The sequence below is a fragment of the Prionailurus bengalensis genome, chromosome C2, assembly GCF_016509475.1.
Source record: "Prionailurus bengalensis isolate Pbe53 chromosome C2, Fcat_Pben_1.1_paternal_pri, whole genome shotgun sequence".
In the NCBI taxonomy this organism is placed as follows: Eukaryota; Metazoa; Chordata; class Mammalia; order Carnivora; family Felidae; genus Prionailurus; species Prionailurus bengalensis.
In genome coordinates this window covers 127,531,834-127,553,442 of record NC_057350.1, presented here as the reverse complement: position 1 = coordinate 127,553,442, position 21,609 = coordinate 127,531,834, and the positions used below count along the sequence as shown (strand labels likewise).

General features: G+C 35.2%; 1 protein-coding gene across 2 annotated transcripts in view; it reads right to left on the bottom strand.

Moving 5' to 3' along the window:
• Positions 1-21,609, bottom strand: part of STAG1 (stromal antigen 1) — a 410,827-nt gene that overhangs the window by 168,881 nt on the left and 220,337 nt on the right. For both annotated transcript variants that reach the window (XM_043595334.1, XM_043595335.1), the window contains one exon: positions 14,673-14,749. In XM_043595334.1, coding sequence (XP_043451269.1) covers positions 14,673-14,749 — 77 coding nt within the window. The remainder of the gene's footprint in view (positions 1-14,672; positions 14,750-21,609) is intronic.

The window sequence follows — 21,609 nt, the reverse complement described above, 5'->3', positions numbered from 1 at the left end:
AGGCTCCCTGCTGCTGCACAGAGCCTGACATAGGGCTCAAACTCACCAACCATGAGATCATGACCTGAGCTGAAATCAAGAGTCAGATGCTCAACGGACTGAGCCACCCAGAGACCTCTAATATTTTCTACCTTAATTAAACAATTCAGCTAATGAATCGAAGGAAAGAATAGTCCTACTAATGATAGGAGATTTGTTAGTGGTCTGGAAAATAATGTGCAAGAAATATCTGAGGAAAAAACATGTATTTGGTTAGGTGGGGCTTCTGGAAAAGCCTTTAACATGACCAGACTAGGTAAGTATGACATCTTCAGTCCTTTGTCCCTTCCCCTCTCAGTGATCTAAAACTCATGTGTAATGCTGGATGTTCAACAGTGATTTTGCAACCATCAAGGGGACAAGTATGGAGATAAAAATGACAGAAGGAGACGGAAAAACTCTAGGTCTCTGCACTGCTGAGATGCAGTACAATAATGTTTTACCTACTCCCAGATTTATTTTGCATAAGACAAATATACTCCTGTGAATTCAAGCCATTGTTGGTCACATTTTCTACTACTTACAGGCATCAATCCTACTGATATGGTAGAATTATAAATAGTGGGGAAAGATGAATTTTTCAGTGAGTGATTTTGGTGCATTTGGCTTTTCATTACAAAGAAAATAAGACAGATATTGCACCTTACACCAAAATTAATTCCTAAATGAATCAAAACACCTAAAACCAGTAAAAAAGAAAAAAAAGGAAAAAAGAAAAGAAAAATAAATGGCAGACAACATGGGAGAATATTCTCAGGGTGAGGAAGTCTTTTACTAAACACAATACAAAATTTAGAAGTCATAAAAGACCAATAGGTTCAACCACATAACATTAATTTTTGTATTTAAAAAAAACCATTAAAAGCAAATCCAAAAGCATAACAATAGGGTTTGGCTTTCACTTAGAATGTGGAAATCTACCAACAATGAGAATAAGCTGAATCAACAACAACAACAAAAGTTTTCTTGAGCCCATCTTGAACTGAAGTAATTATCATTCCAAAGATAAGCCCCTCCAAGAAGAGATCAAACAAACAAGCTCTATCATGTATGGCACAGCCTAAGAAGAAAAGGTGGTCTCCACAAAAATGAGTAAGAAGATATGAGCCTAAAATTTTAAGGAACTATCAAAGATGAAGTGTGAGCTAGTTTGTCACAGTGGTACAAGGAGTTTACACTCACTCAAAAGCTCTTTTCCATAGGTCTCAAGTGGGTACTTAAAAACAAATTCTGAGACAGAGCAGAACAGAGAGCACCTCTCTTGGTTCAGACTTGCAGGTGATGATCTTCAATTGCTGGGGGAAAGGTAAGAAGCCTAGCTCACATCTCCAGGCTTTTCGTCCCCTGCAAACTAAAAGACAATGTGATGGAGGTGAGTCCGCAAACTGAATCACCACCATAGCCAGGCAAAGAATCACTGCAGCTAGGAGAAGGTAAAAGAAGAAATCTCCCATCTGGGGGAGAGAATAAGACAAAACACTGGCCTGGACCCTGAATCCTAATACCAATATCAAACCAGAGGTTTGGTAGCATTGGGAAGGGGACAGGAAACCACCTGAGTGAGGCCTGTCACAGAAATAATGGCCAGGAAAGCTGAGAGGGTCCCTCAAGGGCTCCAGGCACAAAAGGCATGATTAAGACTCAGCACTAGGGGCACCTGGGTGACTCAGTTAAGCGTCCAACTTTGGTTCAGGTCATGACCTCATGGTTTGTGAGTTCGAGCCCTCCCTGCATCAGGCTGTGTGCTGACAGCTTGGAGCCTGGAGCCTGCTTCAGATTCTGTATCTCCCTCTCTCTCTGCTCCTCCCCCACCCATGCTCTCTCAAAAATAAATAAACATTAAAAAAAAAAAAAAGACTTAGCACTAGGACAATAAAGAGTCCCCATGCCCTCATTATAATAGAAGGCAATAAAGCAACACCAGTCTACCACTAGATGGAGGGGCAAGAGTGTGGGATAGGAGTGCTCTGTGCCACAAGAGAACAAGAGAGCTGAAAGCTGAGGGTAGAGCATGAATACTGAGAAAACCCCCTTTGGGTATCCTATGAACAAGGCAACAGCAGTTACTGTTAAAATCTGAAAAACAGAGAAATATGAAGATTATGGCACACTAAAGACGGTATCAATGGCAGAACACAAAACTAGCTCAATTCCTAACTAAACTGACAATGTATACTATTATATCCTTTTTAAATTGTTGTATCGTGCAAAAAGTTATTAAAATGAAAAACATTTTTAAAAAAGAAAGAAAAATCTGTATCTACTTCAAAAGACAGTTTCTTGCTTTACTCTAATACCAGTTATAAATTTCTCTTTGTTACACACATTTATACATGCCATGTAAAAATAATTGTCTAGGGGCACCACGGTGGCTCACTCATTTTTGCATCAGACACAACTTGATTTTGCCTCAGATCGTGGTCTCATGGTTTGTGGGGTCAAGCCCTGCACTGGGCTCCACGTTGTCAGCACAGAGCCTACTTGGGATTCTCTCTCTCCCTCTCTCTGCCCTCCCCAACAAATGCACACCCATGCACACACAAATGCTGTCTCTCAAAATAAATAAATAAACTAAAAAAAAAAAAACTGTCTAGAATTGAAGGGCAGAGGTATACTGAAAACTAACTTCCTTCACAAGGCAATAATTTCTTTTTTTAGCAAAGCTAAGAAAACAAAATAATAATAGCAAAATAAAGATAATAATCAAGTAGCCTAAATACCTTATCCACAAGTACTATTTAAATTCTTTGAGTGCAGTTTTACTATGATGCTCTGCACAAGGAAATTATTGAATAAACTAATGAAAAGTAAGCAATATCAAATACGAGACAAGTACAGAAAGGAAGAAAGATGCTCATGGTGCAAGAGTATCAGGCAGAAATCTGCAAGAAGGGTAATAGAGAGCAAACCAAAAAGGTCCAGTAAGAAAGCAGTTTCTCCAAATACATTTAGATGACTATAAGGGGAGAAATTTCCATGTACAAAACATAACATAGCTAGGATTTATATTGTATGCACTTTTCACATCTGTAATTTTGTATTATCAGTATACTGTGGTAAACACTGGTATATATAAAGATAAGAGAAATAAGATCTTAAGAAGTTGTCCTAGGTAACAGACATACAGGGTTCTAGTTCTGGGACTGTGAAGTCCACGTATTCTTAACTCTACAATGGAGCTTCATCTAGTTTACTATAGGAACCTTGGAGGACATAAGGATTATCTAGTAATTGCTCTTCCAAGGAAGAACATTAGAGTTCTGCTAACAAATGGACACACAAGCAACTAATGGAAAAGTTTATTTTGGAAGTTTTGGGGACAATGATGGGGGAAAGAAGTAAAAGGATACCAACCCTCAGAGGTAAGAGCCAGCAACAAAAAGTACAAAATTTAGAGCCCCTGAGATGAGAGCAACAATCTTAAGAGAGGTCCACTGCAAGGTAGAGCTCATTCAGCTGACAGAGTTGGAAGGTTAACTACCTAATCCCTAAACATTTGATATTTGGGAACCCAATCTGGTCACAAACTATAGATAGCTGAAGAGATAAAATACTCTTTTAAGAGTAAATCCAAGAGAAGAGCAGCTGGGTGGCTCAGTGAGCTAAACATCTGACACTGGATCATACCATGATCTCATGGTTCAGGAGTTTGAGGCCCCACACTGGGCTCTCTGTCAGCACAGAGCCTACACTTCGGATCTCTCTGCCCCTCCCCTGCTCAATCTCTCTCTCAGAAATAAACATTAAAAAAATAAAAATAAGCCAAACAAAAACAAAAAGAATTGTTTAACTCAGCTGATGGACAAGGTCTCTCTCTCTCTCTCTCTCTCTCTCTCACACACACACACACACACACACACACACACACACACACAAAATCACCGGTTTTTGGTGAAACTGGCTTTTGGTTACATAATTTCAACATACTTACCCAAAGACATATTACTATGACTGCTTAAAATGGTGATGTGTAAACACTTACTTGGAGAAAGTATCTATCCACCCAACTGTCCATCTACTCAGGTATTTACTGAGCGATAAATATGCTCCAGGCCCTATGCCAAGTTCTTAACATACAAAGATGAACGCAACAAGGATCTTCTCCTAAGAACTTCTACTTTATTTTTTTCCAGCCTTACTGAGATTTAATTGATATATAACACTGTTAAGTTTAAGGTATAAAAGAAGCTGATTTGATACATTTATACACTGCAAAATGATTAACACCATAGCATTAGCATAACACATCCTATCACATTACATTACTCACTTCTTATTTTTTGGTGAGATCATTTAAGATTTCTTAACAACTTTCATGTATATAACATAGTACTATTAACTATAATCACCATGCTGTATATTAGATCCTCAGAACTTATTCAACTTATACACCTGGAAGATTATACTCTTGGCTAACTTCTTCCCATTTCCCCCCATACTCCAAAGAACTTCTACTTTAGTTGAAAAGAAGGACACATAAAAAATAAACAAGTAAATTAAGTACAATGATAGGAACGTTATAAGGGTACACAGTACTACTTAGGAAGGAATGTCAATTCTCTGCAGAGGCAACTGGGCAGGGGAAACAGGGTCAACAGCATTCTAAGCAATAACATTAGCAAGTGCCTATAAAACAAAGCTAAGCTATGACAATGAGATTACAGAACTACTTTAAGTTTGGCAACCTAAGCCAGATTTTGTGGTGGTAACCAAGAGAAAAGATGGGGCCAAGTCACAGGGAGCCCCTTCCTCCTATAAAGTCTTCATTAAAATAAAGCCAAGCTTTATTCTGGAGATAATAGGTGGCCACTGAAAAATTTTGGGCAAATAACTATCATGAACAGATGTGAGCTTTAAAAAATATTTCTGGTTCCACTGTGGAGAGTAACTGGAAGTAAAGGTGAAGGAAATGGAGCAAGGAGACTGCTGCCAAGAGATCCAAAAACGAAGGAGGCGGGACTCAGAGCGCCTAACTAAGGTAGTAATGATGACGATGGACCAAATAGGAGAGATGTGCTATATACTCAAATACTAATAAAATAAAATCTACTGAAGTAAATGACTATTGGACAAAAATGACTTATTTCTGGTTTGATTAACTGTTGGGTTTATTCACAACTGGAAACAAAAATGAATTGTTTGCCCCTGACTCCCTGCAGGAAGAATAACTCTTTTGTTTAGGGATGCCTAATTACTAAGTCCCATAAGAGACCAATACCCTTTAATAAACAACTGATACAGAATATCCTATTTCCAGACTTTAGGACACACTGGTTTCTACATTCAAAATAAATAAAAAATTTCAGAAACAGATCGATGGATATTAAAACCACTGAGTGGCAAGCTGAGTGGCATAAACGTAACAGAGTACCAATATTTGACAGTTGCAAATGTAAAGCATTTTTACAAAAAGATTCAATGGTGATCACAGTAAATAAGTGACCAATTGTAGCAACCTACCTGAACAACCTGATATTGCATATACTATCTACAGTGACCTAACATGCAGAACACAGCATCATCTATGAAATTTCCTTGCAAAAAAATCTAATGAAGTCATTAGACCTAACTTTCAATTATAAAATACAAGAGATTTAGGAACAAGTTAAATGAAACCATGAGGAAAAAATTAGAGGAACAAAAATGTGGGATACTTTACAAAACAAATACATTGTGGTCAATTAAAAGTTAATGCCATGCAAAGAAAAAAAATGTGAAGGAACTGTTTTATATCTTGGAAAAGTACTGACAACAAAGCAATCAAATGCAACATATAAAACAGTGCACTCTAGCCGCACTGGCTTCTTTGTTGTCTCTAATACCCTAGGTATATATATATTTCTGCCTCAGGGCCATTTGTGCATTTGAAATTTTCTCTTCCCCTAGACATACCCATGGTTGCTCGATTATCTCCTTCAAGTCTTTACTTAAGGTCACATTCTTAGGTTTTCCTGACTATCCTATTTAAATTCATTCTTCACTCCCAATCTCTTCGCCCTTCTCTGCTTTATTTTTCTGCATAGCATTTACTATCATTTGTCATACTATAATATTTTGCCGATGTATTTTATTCACTGGCTGATTCTCTACTCATCCATAGATCTTCACAAACATTTTGTTAAAGGTAATAAATGATCTATCAAAAAGAAAAAGAAAACTTTATAAAATTCAAGATTTTGATTACCTCCAGAAGCACTGGAATGGGAGAATGGAGGAGCACAAAGATATTTGGGTAGTATTAGCAGTATTTCAGTTAGGTTGGGGGTGGCAGATTTATATACATATATATATATATATTACATATATTCTTTTGGGTATATCAAATGACACATGATTTCTTTAAATGAGTACATTAAAACGTGTTTGAAACTATCCACATTAACATCCTTGAGAATACCATTTCCTGAAATTACTAGGAGAAATTCCAAATTCTGGAGTACCATTATCTAAATTATCACAATGTTACAGTCAGTATTTAAGATGCAAAATCACCTGTGAATTTATATATCACAGTGACTGGAGGAGTTTTTCACTTTTGCTTTCCCTCAAAAAGTTAGAATGCATAAAAACTGTGTATCAAGGGAACAAAAAAAAAGACATATTACTTATCCTTGGAAAGATCCAGTGGATTTTTATAAAACAAAATTCTGAGTGGCCTAAATAAAATTGGTTATTAAATATATTGTTTGAGCTTTTGTTTTTAAGTTAAATAGCCATAAAGATTAATTATTTAGACAGATTATTTTGGCTGACTGCCATAATGCAATTAAAGAGAAAATGCTCTTTACTATCAGACCTCTGCTAATTAAACCTAAGATAACTCTTCCAATTCTGGCAAACCTCAGCCTTAAAGTATCAAGAAATTCAACTGGTATATATACACCAATTAAAGAAATAATGCAAAAATACATTTGGAAAGAAAAATTCTACAAGTCAATGCTATAAAAATTTTGTTGTAATTTTCAAACCTCTATCTTATCTCTGTAAGTCCAGCATTTATCTAAGACATTGTCTAGTGTGCTCAGGAGCACAAAAATGTTTTGGGGATGGCTTATTTGTAAGTATTAAATACAATAGGGGCACCTGGCTGGCTCACTCGGTGGAATGTGAGACTCTGAATCTTGCAGTTGTAGGTTCAAGCCCAACAATGGGCATGAGATTACTTTAAAAAATCAAGTAAAATCTTAAAAAAATTTACAGTTACCATAATCTATATTTTCCAGTTTCGTATCTGTTTCCTCCTACACATCCAAACTATGTCTTTCTGATAAGCTCCTTCCTGGTTTTTCTGGTGAACTTCTATTGATCTTTCAAACCTAGTTTTAGGACTAAGTAACTTGTGATGCTCCCACATCTCAGAAAATTTAATTCACCCTATGGGTTCTCACGGGGTGTTATATTTCTCAACTACTGAATGTGTCAAGGTATTACTGCTATTAGTTTACAATGCTTTCCCCCCATTTAAACATGAACTCATTTTCTAGAGCTATAACCTTGTTAATCTCTAAATATACAGTTCCTAAGACAAATGTTATGTTCAATGGATGTTTACTGAAGTGAATAAAGTGAATATTAAAAAATAAATCCTGTATAAATAAGTCTGAAAGACTAAATAGTTCATTTAGCAGCTGTTAAAATAAAAAGTTATACAAAATCAATAAAAGATATAGAGCTTTTACAAAATGTTTATTTATTTTGAGAGCGTGCACTTGAGAGGGGGAGGGGCAGAGAAAGAGGGAGATAAAATCCCAAGCAGGTTCCATGCTCAGCACGGAGCCCAACTTGGGGCTTGATCTCACAACCATGAAATCATGACCTGAGCCTAAATCAAGAGTCGGATGCTTAACCAACTGCACCACCCAGGTGTCCCAAGAAATAGAATTTTTAATACCTAGCTTTAACTAGATAATTTAAAAGGTATCCATAATGATTAGCAAATATAAATGTGGTTCCTTTATATCGCTGTAAAATCATGTTTTATAGACTTATTTATTTATTTATTTATTTATTTATTTATTTTAAGAGAAACAGTGAGCAGGGGAGAGAGCCAGAGGGAGAGAAAGTGTGAATCCTAAGAAGGCTTCATGCTCAGCACAGAGTCAGACGCAGGGTTGGATCCCACGGCCCTGGGATCATGACCTGAGGCAAAATCAAGAGTCAGATGCTCAACCAACTGAGCCATCCAGGCACCCCTCTAGATATATTTTAAAACTGAAAAATAAAAATCTTGAAATGTCCAGGGTGTAATTACAATCTCAATACATAGTTCATCATGACTAATCACAATCAGATGTGGATTTAAGCCAGTACCCACTGACACAAATGTTATTGTTGGCTTATGATTACTTCATTTAAGCATTTCTCATAATGAGAGTTGATGTTTCAAACAATATAATGGAATGGCGTAACTCCAACAAGATTTAACATATATCAGTAGAATATAACTGGTCCTTTCAAAAAGATACTAATTTAATTCCATAACTTATTTGGTCAGTCATAAGACATCTGGTAATAAAAACAGCTGGAAATTTATTATATGACTGAAGGTGTCTAAGTGGAGAGAGCAAAATTTGTTACTTGAGTGACCCTTTCTCCAGCTACTTCAGGTTACATACTTGCAGTTGTATACTAGGCAGAATAGGGTAGTGGTTATAAGTATGAATTCAGGAGCTAGATGGTTTGAGTTTAATTCATTTACTAAGTGGTGGGACCTCAGGCCAAGTTTCTTAACCCCTTTTGCCTCAGTTTTCTCATCTGTAAAATGGAGATAGTAATGATATACAAGACCTATCTCATAAAATGTGTATTATTAATATATGTAAAGAATATACAACAATGCCTGGCACAGAGTAAGCATAAGTATTTACTATTACTTTCATTCAACATGTTTCCTCTGGTCTCCAACCTATTTTGTACCTTTTCACCATACAAAAGATTGCAATTTCTTGGATCTTCATGAGTTTTTCTATGTGATTATTCCTTTTCTGGGCACTTCTCACCTCCAACTTTGCTTCCTTTCTTTAATATTCTGTTTACCTTCCTCAATGTGAAACAGACTCCAAAGTGATATGTACAACACAAACTGAGTGGTGTACTGCAAGAAAATATTAAAACTGCTCTTTAGTTTTAATTAAGAAATCAATTACTACTAATATTTAATATATAGAATAAGCTTTGTATGCCCTCACTAGGTCCATATTTTAAACTGGTTTGTGTCACAAAGGTATCTGAGGTAGCCCAAGAGAAAAGAATAAGAAGAGTTTAATGCTCAAGGGGGTTAGTATTATAACACTTACGTTAGTATTATGACGCTCTTTCCTGGTTTATTCATTTTGTATGTTGCATATGACCAATGCAATGGATATAAATATATTTTAAAATATTTACTTTAACTCTTCAGAAAATGGAAACAGATTTCGGGAAAAAACAGAAACAAAAAGAAAAATCTGAGTACGTAATAGCAAGTGAATTACAAAAAATATGAAGGCACTAACATTGCTTTTATAAGCTCATCTTACACCACTATTAAAGTTAAAGCCACGATGATCTAATAACATCTGATAAGAAACTGATCTAGCAATGTATGCATTTAATTCTATAAACAAACATATGCTGCAAACCACACTGTAATATAAGAAATGAGGTCTATATACTCAGTCTTCTGATTACCAAAGATAGAAGGAAAAAAACCTTTGTCTATTTTTATCAGATATTTAGAAAATAAGGTTTAGTTCAGAACTAAGGTAGTTACCAAGTAGTTACGTCTGTTTTATAAAGCTAGATTGAGACTTTTAATTTGCAACAGAAAGACTTAAGAATAACAGACAATATCCATTTTAGGGTGAGTTAACCAACATAATTTTATTAGATATTCAATTTCATCTTTTAAAAATTTTTTACTGATCCATTTCCTCTTTCTATCATGATTTGGATTTCCTTATAGATATGAGTTAGGATTGACCATTTATACTCTTTACAACTATTTTCAATGTAATCTATCTTTCTAAATTACTAAACTAGCATTCTATTTCTGTATTGACTTTCTGAATGGGTTGAACACAGGAGATATGCTGACTATGAAATCACATACTCATACATTCTGGTATATAAGAGCTATTTTAGAAAGTTACTTCTAATTAATACATTGGAATGCTGTTGATATAAATAACTCCTACAAGCAAGATTTAGGTTTATATCAGGTAGTTACTTCTTAAGTACTCTCCCTACAAAATAAGAACTCTACCCTTTTGAGAAGAAGCATGGAGTAGAGGGAGAAGAGGGGAGACTAATAATTTAGTTTTATCATAGGTATTCACTATTAAGACAACAGACTAAAAAATATTTTATTGATGGAGTATAAAATAAAAAATTAGACTTTAATTTGGGACTGGAGATAATATCTTTGGCATTTCCTTTTTATTTTCTCAGTTTGTATAATATTTAACCATTTTTACATTTCTTAAAATTTTTAATCCTTTGATTAGTAAGTGCTCAAATGGATAAACAAATGAAGAGTTCTATACTTAAGTTTAAATAAACAAATCCATAGAAGCACACAAGATTAGAAACAAGAGGAGAAAAAACAAGACTCTGGATAAGTTGGACTCATTACACAAGGGCACAATATATAAAACTCTGTGAGCAATATAACACAAAATAACACAGACAATAATTTAAGGCACTAAGTAAGTAATAAATTGTGTTGCAAAGTTTCCCTACACATAGATGCCACACTTCCATATATGAAAACTATGCAAATTGGCCTTTGGAACACATAACTTAAGAGTTTACATTTGCAGATGTGACTCTAATAATCTAATAATAATAGCAGTAATACTATTACATTTTGCTTTATGTGTTGGGCTCCAACAGGAACTAAATGTATCTACCAACTCTCAAGAGCTACAGACTGCTCCAGGAATTAATATATTTCTAAATTAGGTTGCCATTACAATTACAAAGCATTTTGGCTATGTGCAGGTTTGTAAGCCTTAAAAAAAAGTAATGAACACTAGAATAGAATCAGTTTGTAATAAGGAATAGTAGCTACACTATACTTTCTCAGGCAGTAACATACTCTTGGACCACCTTATCCAAATATAAACACCTTCAACTGAAACTACTTCTAATTTATCTAATCTTTATTTTGCTATAATATAATATATAGATTTATGCAACAAAATTTCAATGGCTACTCCCTATGAAGCAGACATTGCTCTAAGCTCTCAGGATCCAGTGGATCTTATTATCAGATCTTTCTGAATTTTACTAAAAAATACAAATTACCAGGGTACCTGGTGGCTCAGTCAGTTGAGTGTCCCGCTGAATTCAGCTCAGGTTATGATCTCACAGTTCATGAGTTTGAGCGCCCTATCTTGGACTCTCTGCTGTCAGCACGGAGCCTGCTTCAGATCTTCTGTCTCCCTCTCTCTCTGCCCCTCCCCACACACTCACTCTCACTTTCTATCTCTCAAAAATAAACACTGGGCCGCCTGGGTGGCTCAGTCGGTTAAGTGTCCGACTTCACTTCGGCTCAGGTCATGATCTCACAGTTTGTGAGTTCAAATCCCGCACTGGGCTCAACTCAGAGCCTAGAGCCTGCTTTGGATTCTGTGTTCCATTCTCTCTCTGCCCATCCCCCACTTGTGCTGTGTCTCTGTCTCTCAAAAATAAATAAATATAAAAAAAAATTAAAAAATAAAATAACCATTAAAAAAAAAATACACTTCACCAAAACTAACCTCCTTCCACTCCCAGGGGACTAAATGACCTATACAGTATTCTGAAGAAACAAAAACAATAAAATACTGTATATTTAACAATATGTAAGCATTTAAACGCAGTTCCTTGCTAAAATGCTTAGTGATAAAATGAATAGCCTTAGAAAATAATTAATATATAATTCTTCTTTAAATGAATATATTCTAATAAAACTATGTTAGCTGTACTGTCAAACAGGACAAAAAATAATTTTTTTAAAGAATCTTTCCTATTTTCATTCATTTATTTATATATTTTTATTGAAGTATAGTTGACATACAGTGTTACCTTAGTTTCAGGTGTACAATATAGTGATAAAACAACTTCATATGTTATGCTATGCTCACCACACGTGTAGCTACCACTGTCACCATACAACCCTATTACAGTATCATTCACTATATTCCCTATGCTGTCTGTATCCCTTTAACCTCATGAATTATTCATAAAATGGTGGTTTTTAAAAAATTCTTTTTTGATTTAGTCACTATTCTCAAATATTGGGAGAAAAATATTTAACCATATGAACACTTTGTGAGTAATTTCATTTGCTGCATTTAACTATCAGTTTTGATAACAGTTTACTATTCTTCCAATACCTGAGTATTTGACAATATTCACAGGATTATTTTCTTGGGTACATCATGATCTTCATTTTGCTGAATTCCTGATCTTCCCCTACTTATCTCAATATCTTAATACAAAGCAATGATAATCTTGTTTTGAATTTTCAGTGTATTTTCTCTCATACTATTTTCCTATATGAAGTGTTTTTATAACTTAAATCTCAGTTTTTTCTCAAAATCTCTCCCGAACTTTGCTGTGCATTGGAGTCAGCTGGTGACCTTTTAAAAATCCCTATGCCCTGGATGCATGCCTTAAAATTTAAATAAGAAGGTCTGGGGATAAGGGAGAGAGTCAGGTCAGTTTCCAAATATACCCAGGTGTTATTAATATGCAGCAAACTTTGGGAACTACTGTCTTAAACTCTTATATAGTGCCCTGAAGGTCCAATATGCATACTATTTAATCTGTGACCTCAATCACTTGTGTTGCAAGCCTGGCATGGTAGTTAGTACAGTAGTTGGTGAGTAAACCTACTACTTGCACCTTAATCTGGCTTGGTTATCTTCTATTTGCCACATATAAACTCACAAAGTTACAATAAAAACCTTAGTTTTAAATGAAAAGTAATTTCAAGAATTACTTCAGAATCCAGAAATTTTTGAATTTGAGAAGTTAACATAATGCATCTATTTTAATTCCATCACAACCCAAGAGAATTTGGGGCAGCCCCCTGTAATCGAGAACCTTAATATTTCACCAGGAATAAATATAAATATTCACGCTGACTGAGGTAATAAAAATTGTAATGAATAGCCTCAGGTAAGTTGGGGCTAGGTTTTGCCACCATTAAATTGCAGAAGAAAGTCCTTTGGAATTTCAGAACGTTTTGGATTGCAGAAATGAAGACAAGTGATTATGGACATATAGACATAGGTCACAAAGGTCTCCCCTCCCTCCCAGAGAATGTGACTAAACAGCATGAAAGTCACTGACAGAATGTTTCTGTAAAGATGCACACGACAATGTTTTGGTGTGTATCACTAGAATAAAGGTGAACACCTGATGAGAAAGATATGTATTGTGTGACATGTGTTTGTTTTACCATGCATGTGTAATACTTTTGTCAATTAAATATAAATATTCCTACTAAAAGAAAAAAAAAAATAAAAAGCCTGAGCCCACCTCACTGACAGAGTGGATCTGGAAAAAAAAAATCTTTGTTATTAACAGTTTTAAAGTTAAGAAAAGGGAACACCTACAAAAAATAGAAATCTTATTTAAATCAAAAGGCAGAATGTTAAAACTAGAATTAATGGTGGCATAGAGCATGACATGAAATGAGTTCACCACAAACAAAATTGTGAAAGTGTTTACACATTTCATTAGTGTAAAGCTGATTAATCTGTGAAGACTAGCAAAGAAAACACATACATTTTTTTCTTTTAAGAAAATACGTATTCTTTTTTTAAAAAAAAATTTTTTTTTCAACGTTTATTTATTTTTGGGACAGAGAGAGACAGAGCCTGAACGGGGGAGGGGCAGAGAGAGAGGGAGACACAGAATCAGAAACAGGCTCCAGGCTCTGAGCCATCAGCCCAGAGCCTGACGCGGGGCTTGAACTCACGGACCGCGAGATCGTGACCTGGCTGAAGTCGGACGCTTAACCGACTGCGCCACCCAGGCGCCCCAGAAAATACGTATTCTAAGTGGAAATCAGAATATTTTAAAGTAGACTGCCCCAAACAGAAACTTAAGTTTTACAGGAACACAGAAAAAGGGAGTGAGGGGTGGGGAAGTAAGGAGAGATGCACATCATTTTAGGAATTCTGGATTACATGAAGTTAAGCAGGCTATTTTTCCATCAGGATTTCTAAGAACCTTAAATAATGTGCTTTGACAATCTCTAAACAGGTATAACATGCAGGCTATTAACACTTATTTGACCTCTAAATCCTTTTTTCTTTAAAGCATTTAATATGACTAATTCCACAGAACATAAAACTATTGGAGATGTATTTATAAATTTAGGAATTTTAGATGGTCTTCAAGAATGAATGTCCAGAACCAACTTCTACTTCACACCACTAATTTTATTATCCTTATCAGTTACCAGTCATTAAGTGATACCTCCATACAATGCAATGAAATCCCCAAAGATCGTTAACTATGGAATTAGTAGCACGGATTATTACATAAATGAGAACAGAGTATCTTCTCTTAAACACCGAATCAAAATAAAACTTAAAATATATTCACCATTTTAAAAGTGTAAGTTGGCAATTTGTATAAATATTGAAATGCTATACCTCATCAAATTCTTCAGTCATTTTTCTGATGATTTCTGCATTCTGCATATTTCGAAACATCTCTATTCTCACAGTACCTGTGGAACAACAGATTTTACAGTTAATCCTTCTCTATCCCATGCTAAACATTAAATTTAATCTGACCAATGTTTGAAAATTTTTATTTGAAAGTTTTTGGGGTTTTCTCCTCCCCCAAACTCCTACCTAAAGGAATCCCTTGTTTAAGAGCTTCAAAGTTCTTTAGACATTTTTAAAAATCCCTGAATATTCTGCAAATAAGTATGAGGGGGGAAAAAACTGAGAGGAGTGTTGGGGCAGGAAAAGACAAAAAAACAATATATTTATATAAGGATTGACTGGTGCTATCCAGACATATAGCTGATATTCTTTATCATCAGAATATTCTTCTATAAATTAAAACTAAGTGTTCCTTAATCTAATTAATACATGTCAGCTAAATCTGTTTTCTGTTAACATGAAAAATAGCTCAGTAACTTCAACCTAAGTATCAAACCAACAAAAAACAAAGTTAACCCCTTTCTCTCTCATTCTTTAGTATTACTTTTACGTTAGCTATATAATTTTTACCTCAAGTATGGCTATATAAATATTACCACTCTTAAAATAGTAAGAGTGGTTTATATCAAAGACTTGTGTTAAAAATTAACATAATTTAAATAAAATAAAATAAGGTTCAAAATCTACCTTGAGTACAGAGAATATTGAACTAATAATTACATAAGGTTCAGTTTCAACTCTATACATGTCAATATTCAAGATAAAAATCACAGGAATAAGACTCAATGAATCAATAAGAAAATACTTTATACCCTCTGACAGATTCCTTGCCAATGATTAGCAGCTCCAATTCAAATCACATTTAAGAATGTAAGAAGGAAAAGTCTCTAAAGTGTACTGTACTTTTACAAGAAAGAGCATGGAACAACTGACAGCCACTGAAAGTCATCAAAGTGTGCTCTTCATTTAGAGTCCCAATAAAAGACTACAGTGGCACATTTCGCATATCAAACTTAATTTGACTTTTTATTAATCTGTAAAATGAAAAAAACGAGATCTTTCTCATCATTTTAATTACAACCATTTCTAACCATGTTTTAGTTACTTGATATATAGCTCTTTTGTTCATTTTCAGTATAATGAATTAAGTACTACCAACAGGAATCCCTACACCAAGCTGTAGAGATGACAAGTAAATCTACTCTCATAAAGTACTAAGCAAGCAAAAGAAATAAAATGAGATTTTTAAGTTATTAAACATGAGAAGAATTAGTTGTTCTTGGAGAGATGGAAATATTTTATGTTTTGGAGTGTCATTAAATAGCTATATGCATTTCTCAAAGTCATCTATCTGTACACTTAAAATGTGCAACTTTTAATGTATGGAAATTATAACTTGGTAACACTGATTTTTTTTAATTTTTTAATTTTTTAAAATTTACATCCAAGTTAGTTAGCATACAGTGCAACAATGATTTCAGGAGTAGATTCCTTAATGCCCCTTACCCATTTAGCCCATCCCCCCTCCCACAACCCCTCCAGTAACCCTCCATTCGTTCTCCATATTTAAGAGTCTCTTATGTTTTGTCCCACTCCTTGTTTTTATATTATTTTTGCTTCCCTTCCCTTATGTTCATCTGTTCTGTGTCTTAAAGTCCTCATATGAGTGAAGTCATATGATACTTATCTTTCTCCGACTATTTTCGCTTAGCATAATACCCTCTAGTTCCATCCACATAGTTGCAAATGGCAAGATTTCATTCTTTTTGATTGCCAAGTAATACTCCATTATATATATACACCACATCTTCTTTATCCATTCATCCGTTGATGGACATTTGGGTTCTTTCCATACTTTGGCTATTGTTGATAGTGCTGCTATTTAACATTGGGGTGCATGTGTCTGTTCGAAACAGCATACCTGTATCCCTTAGATAAATACCTAGTAGTGGAATTGCTGGGTTGTAGGGTAGCTCTATTTTTAATTTTTTCAGGAACCTCCATACTGTTTTTCAGAGTGGCTGTACCAGTTTGCATTCCCAGATAATACTGATTTTTTAAAGAACTCAAGAAAAAGGACAACACTAATCATACCAGTTCACTAAAAAGTGACACGTTATTGTTAATTATTAAACAATGTTCTATTTTATTTCCATGACTGATATGGCAGTTTTCATATACAGTGGAGTCTTAACTATAATTACAATGGACTACCAAGTTAGTTCATAAAGGGAGGAATATTTTGCTGCATTAATTTAATATTGTAAAGTGAAAGGCAACAAAACAACAACTAGCATTAGAAACAACATGAAAACCAGTCTCATGCTTAATATCTTTAAAAACGACTACCATATTTAGGGGCGCCTGGTGGCTCTGTCGGTTAAGCATGTAACTCTTAATTTCAACTCAGGTCATGATCTCATGGGTCATGGGCTCAATCCCTGCTTGGGATTTTCTCTTTCTTTCTCCCTCTGCCCCTTCTCTACTCACTCTCTCTCTCTCTCAAAATAAATAAATAAACTTCTAAAAAAATTGACTACCATATATAAGTAACAATTACTAATAAAGTAAAATCAGATGTTTAAAGCTGTAATTTTGAAAATGAACAGAGCCTGTCACTGAAAATTTTTTAAAGAAGAAAATCCTGCTGCTGTCACAATGACTTTTGATACATAGGGCTATTTACTTACTATGTTCTACCTGTTCATTCTTCTTCCATTAGGTCCAACAACTCTACTGAAACTGCTTCCTCACACCTATTATCTGCTAATTGTTACATCAAGCAGTCTTTCTTTAGTAATACCCTACATATTCCATTGAAAACATTTGCCCATTATATTGGTTTCTATTAACACTATATCCTTGTACTGTATTCTCTAATGGCTTACTTTCATTTCTTTCACTTTTACTTACCTGAATACAGGTTATTTCCAAAGTTCTGTCCTACACATTGTTTTTGTCCTTTTCTACATTTTCTAACCTGGAAATGGCCCACATCTAGCTTACACACCAGAGAAAAGTATGGCAGAATACTACTTATTAATCTTTGTATTCTCTATAGTTCCTTGAAATATGCCTAACATCTTAAGTCTTCTCTCTACTATTTTAAGCTTTGACAATGGATAGCTATTAAAAGTAAATTAAAGGGACGCCTGGGTGGCTCAGTCAGTTAAGCAGCCGAATTCGGCTCAGGTCATGATCTCACGGTCCGTGAGTTCCGATCCCCGCGTCGGGCTCTGTGCTGACAGCTCAGAGCCTGGAGCCTGTTTCAGATTCTGTGTCTCCCTCTCTCTGACCCTCCCCGGTTAAGCTCTGTCTCTGTCTCAAAAATAAATAAACGTTAAAAAAAAAAATTAAAAAAAAAAAGTAAATTAAAGATCTGAAATAATTCAGATTCAGAGAAACAGAAATATTTGAAAATAAGGAATGAAAAAAAAATAGATTATCTTCCACTCTCTAAAACACTATCTGCGAGAATCTTCAAATAATCTACCAACATACGTATCTTACATTAAAAAATAAAAGATTGTTTGATCAAGCCCTACTGACAGGATTATACCTCTAATGAAGATAAAGGAAGAACTTTCAAAAGTGTCATTTTTTTTTTATTTTTTTTTTTCAACGTTTATTTATTTTTGGGACAGAGAGAGACAGAGCATGAACGCGGGAGGGGCAGAGAGAGAGGGAGACACAGAATCGGAAACAGGCTCCAGGCTCTGAGCCATCAGCCCAGAGCCTGACGTGGGGCTTGAACTCCAGGACCGCGAGATCGTGACCTGGCTGAAGTCGGACGCTTAACCGACTGTGCCACCCAGGCGCCCCAAAAGTGTCATTTTTAACTATCAATAATTCCAGAAATAGAATAACATCAAACAACTACCATCAAGTTACTGATCACTTAAATTTTATCAAACTGCTGGAGAGAACATAACTTGATACAATCTCTATGGTATGCAATTTGGCAAATATTACCGAAATAACAAATTTACATACTCCTTGGCCTGGATATTGTACTTGTTGCGAAAAATCCATAAACTCACACACATATGAAATAATGAAAGTACAAGGTTATTCCCTGAAACACTGTTTGTGATAGCAAAAGGAAAAATGCATATACCCATAAATAAGATTCTGATTAATAACTGCAAGTGTTGATGATAATGACGATGGTGGTGGCAGCTAACACTTGGGTGCTCACTATCTGCCAGGCGTTGTTCTAATAAATATGCCCTATTAAATATGTTAAAACATTTACTTTTCACAACAATAGAAGAATGTACTACTTTTCTCTCATTTTATAGAAGAGAAAATTGAGGCACCTAGAGATTTAGCAACTTGCAAACAGGGTTTCCCAGTAGCAGATTTGTGGTCTATACGCAGACAGTCTGGCTACAGGGTCCATGACTAACCACTACTTTTAAATGACTAAAATCAATGGAATCCATGCAGCTGTCAAAAACAATAAAGTGGTCTATGCTTGATATGGAAAGATCTGTAGGATATATTCATAAATGAAAAAGGAATATTTATGCATTTGATAACATGATTTAAAATATTTCTATAAAGATACACAAATATCCGGCACAAGTGGTTGCCTCAGGGAAAGAGAACTATGTGGTTGAGGTTTAGGGATATAATGGAGGTATTATATTGCAAACCCTTTGCATTTCCTGAAATTTGAACTATATAAATGTATTACTCAAAATAAGGAATGAATACATTTCAAATAAAAAATAAAATGTTAAAAAACTAAACTGAAGGACAGACTGCTATTAATCTTTTCCTGTCAAGCATTTGTGTAGTCACTACCAATATGCACTCATTAGAGGGTAGGCTAAGAATGCTCCATTTAAGTTTGCCAGAAATGTGAAATTTTATGTTTTACTTACCAGGCTATTATAGAACACAAAAAATGAAATTGAAAAGCAGTATGAAAATGAGGCTGGAGAACATATCCTTGGCAAAATTAGTGACATGGACAACAATGAAAAGTAACTTTAACTGTGGTTATAGCAACCACAACATTTAGCAGAACCCCCAAGAAGTCATCGTAGGGTCATTTAAAATCTTTGGCATTAGACACAGTAGGGTTTAAGTCTCAGCTCCCCCAGTTACTAAGCTATAGGAGACTGAAAAAATCAATTGTTTTCTATAAAACTCAGATTTCTAATCTTTAAAGTGGTGAGAATACCAATGCAGGGATTTTTTTTTGTTCAATGCTGTAATTCCTAGTACATAAACAGCACTGAAAAAAAATGTGGAACAAATGACTAAGGATGATATGAGAACAAAATAAGAAAACAAGTATAAAGAATTTAGTATTGTGCTTATAGCACGTAAGATGCAAGATGCATGTAAGATGCTCACCTACTTTGAGCATTCCTTTTTTGAAAGATTATCCTGCCCATTTAGAGGAAAGGTAAAAGCTCGAGTTTTGGGGCTCTACTGAAAGCCAGATCCCTAATTGTGCATGTTGTCAGATTATTGCCACTTGAAGAATGAGACTAGTCATCTCTTTTATTCCAGAACTAAGCAAAGTCAGCAGTTTTCTAAGCACCCAGACCAAAGCTTTTACTTCCAGACACTAACCATCTCTTTCCAAAATGTCTAGAATCCACCATAACGATGAGTTAAGGTGATAAAGAAGTCAATGCCGAAAAAGCAGGAACCCACAAATTCTTATCCCCATTTACACAAACCCCATGGTTTAGAACACGGTCTCATCTCATCCTCTTCATTTTGAATTTTACCCTTACTCTATTCTATGATGAGATCCAAAGCCAGAACTCTAGCCTTGTTTGTATCCTTCCAACTAGGTACAGAAGCAGACAGAAGAGAAGACTGAAAGCAGAGAGAACTTTCTTTAAAAATATTTTTTAATGTTTATTTATTTTTGACAGAGAGACAGAGGGACAGAGTATGAGCGGGGGAGGGGCAGAGAGAGAGGGAGACACAGAATCTGAAGCAGCTCCAGGCTCTGAGCTGTCAGCACAGAGACTGATACCGGGCTCAAACTCACAGACTGCGAGATCGTGACCTGAGCCGAAGTTGGACGCTCAACCGACTGAGCCACCCAGGCACCCCACATACAGAACTTTTTGAGCAGCAAATCAACTTACCCAAATACAACAAAAGGCCCTTCTGGGTTTATACCTTTTATGACACTAACATTCTGGTTCCCTCAAATTACTGAACCTGGCTCCCTTAAATTACTAAACCAAACCAATTACTGGTGTTATATATACTAACACTGCCTAAGAGTGTTTAACAGAGAGCCTTCCTAAGAGCTTTCTTACTAATTGTACCATGTATGAAACAGCTTTCTATTTTAAAGCTTTTATTGTAAAGACTGGATTATAAAGTATTAATTTAAAAACCTAATCTGGTGATGGACCAGAGATAATTCATACATATAACAGGAAAATTTTTGATAGTCTCATCTTCTGCTTCATTTTTACTGTAAGTAACAGTACATTATACATCAAAATAAAGTGGAGAAAGACTGAAAAAAGTATGGATAAATTACAAGACAAAATCTAAGTCAAAAAGGAGAAGAAATGCTGAGGCTACTAAAACTGAGAAGTATTTACTAAAGAAACACTGCATACCAGAATATAGAATTTAACAGTTACCTAAGATTGCAGTGACTGTTGAGGAAAGGGAATGGGGAAAGATAAAGAGACAGATACTTTGGTTGCTTTTTAATGATCATGTCAAGCTTAATACTGGAGCTTGGTTTAGCCATGTTAGTATAGCCCAGGAACAAAAGCAAGCATTGTCTTATAACAGTGATGTTTCAAACTACTTTCACCAAATCTTCCAACAACTATTAAAATATCCTCAAGGGGCGCCTGGATGGTTAAGCGCCTGACTTCGGCTTGGGTCATGACCTCATGGTCTGTGCTCACGTCGGGCTCTG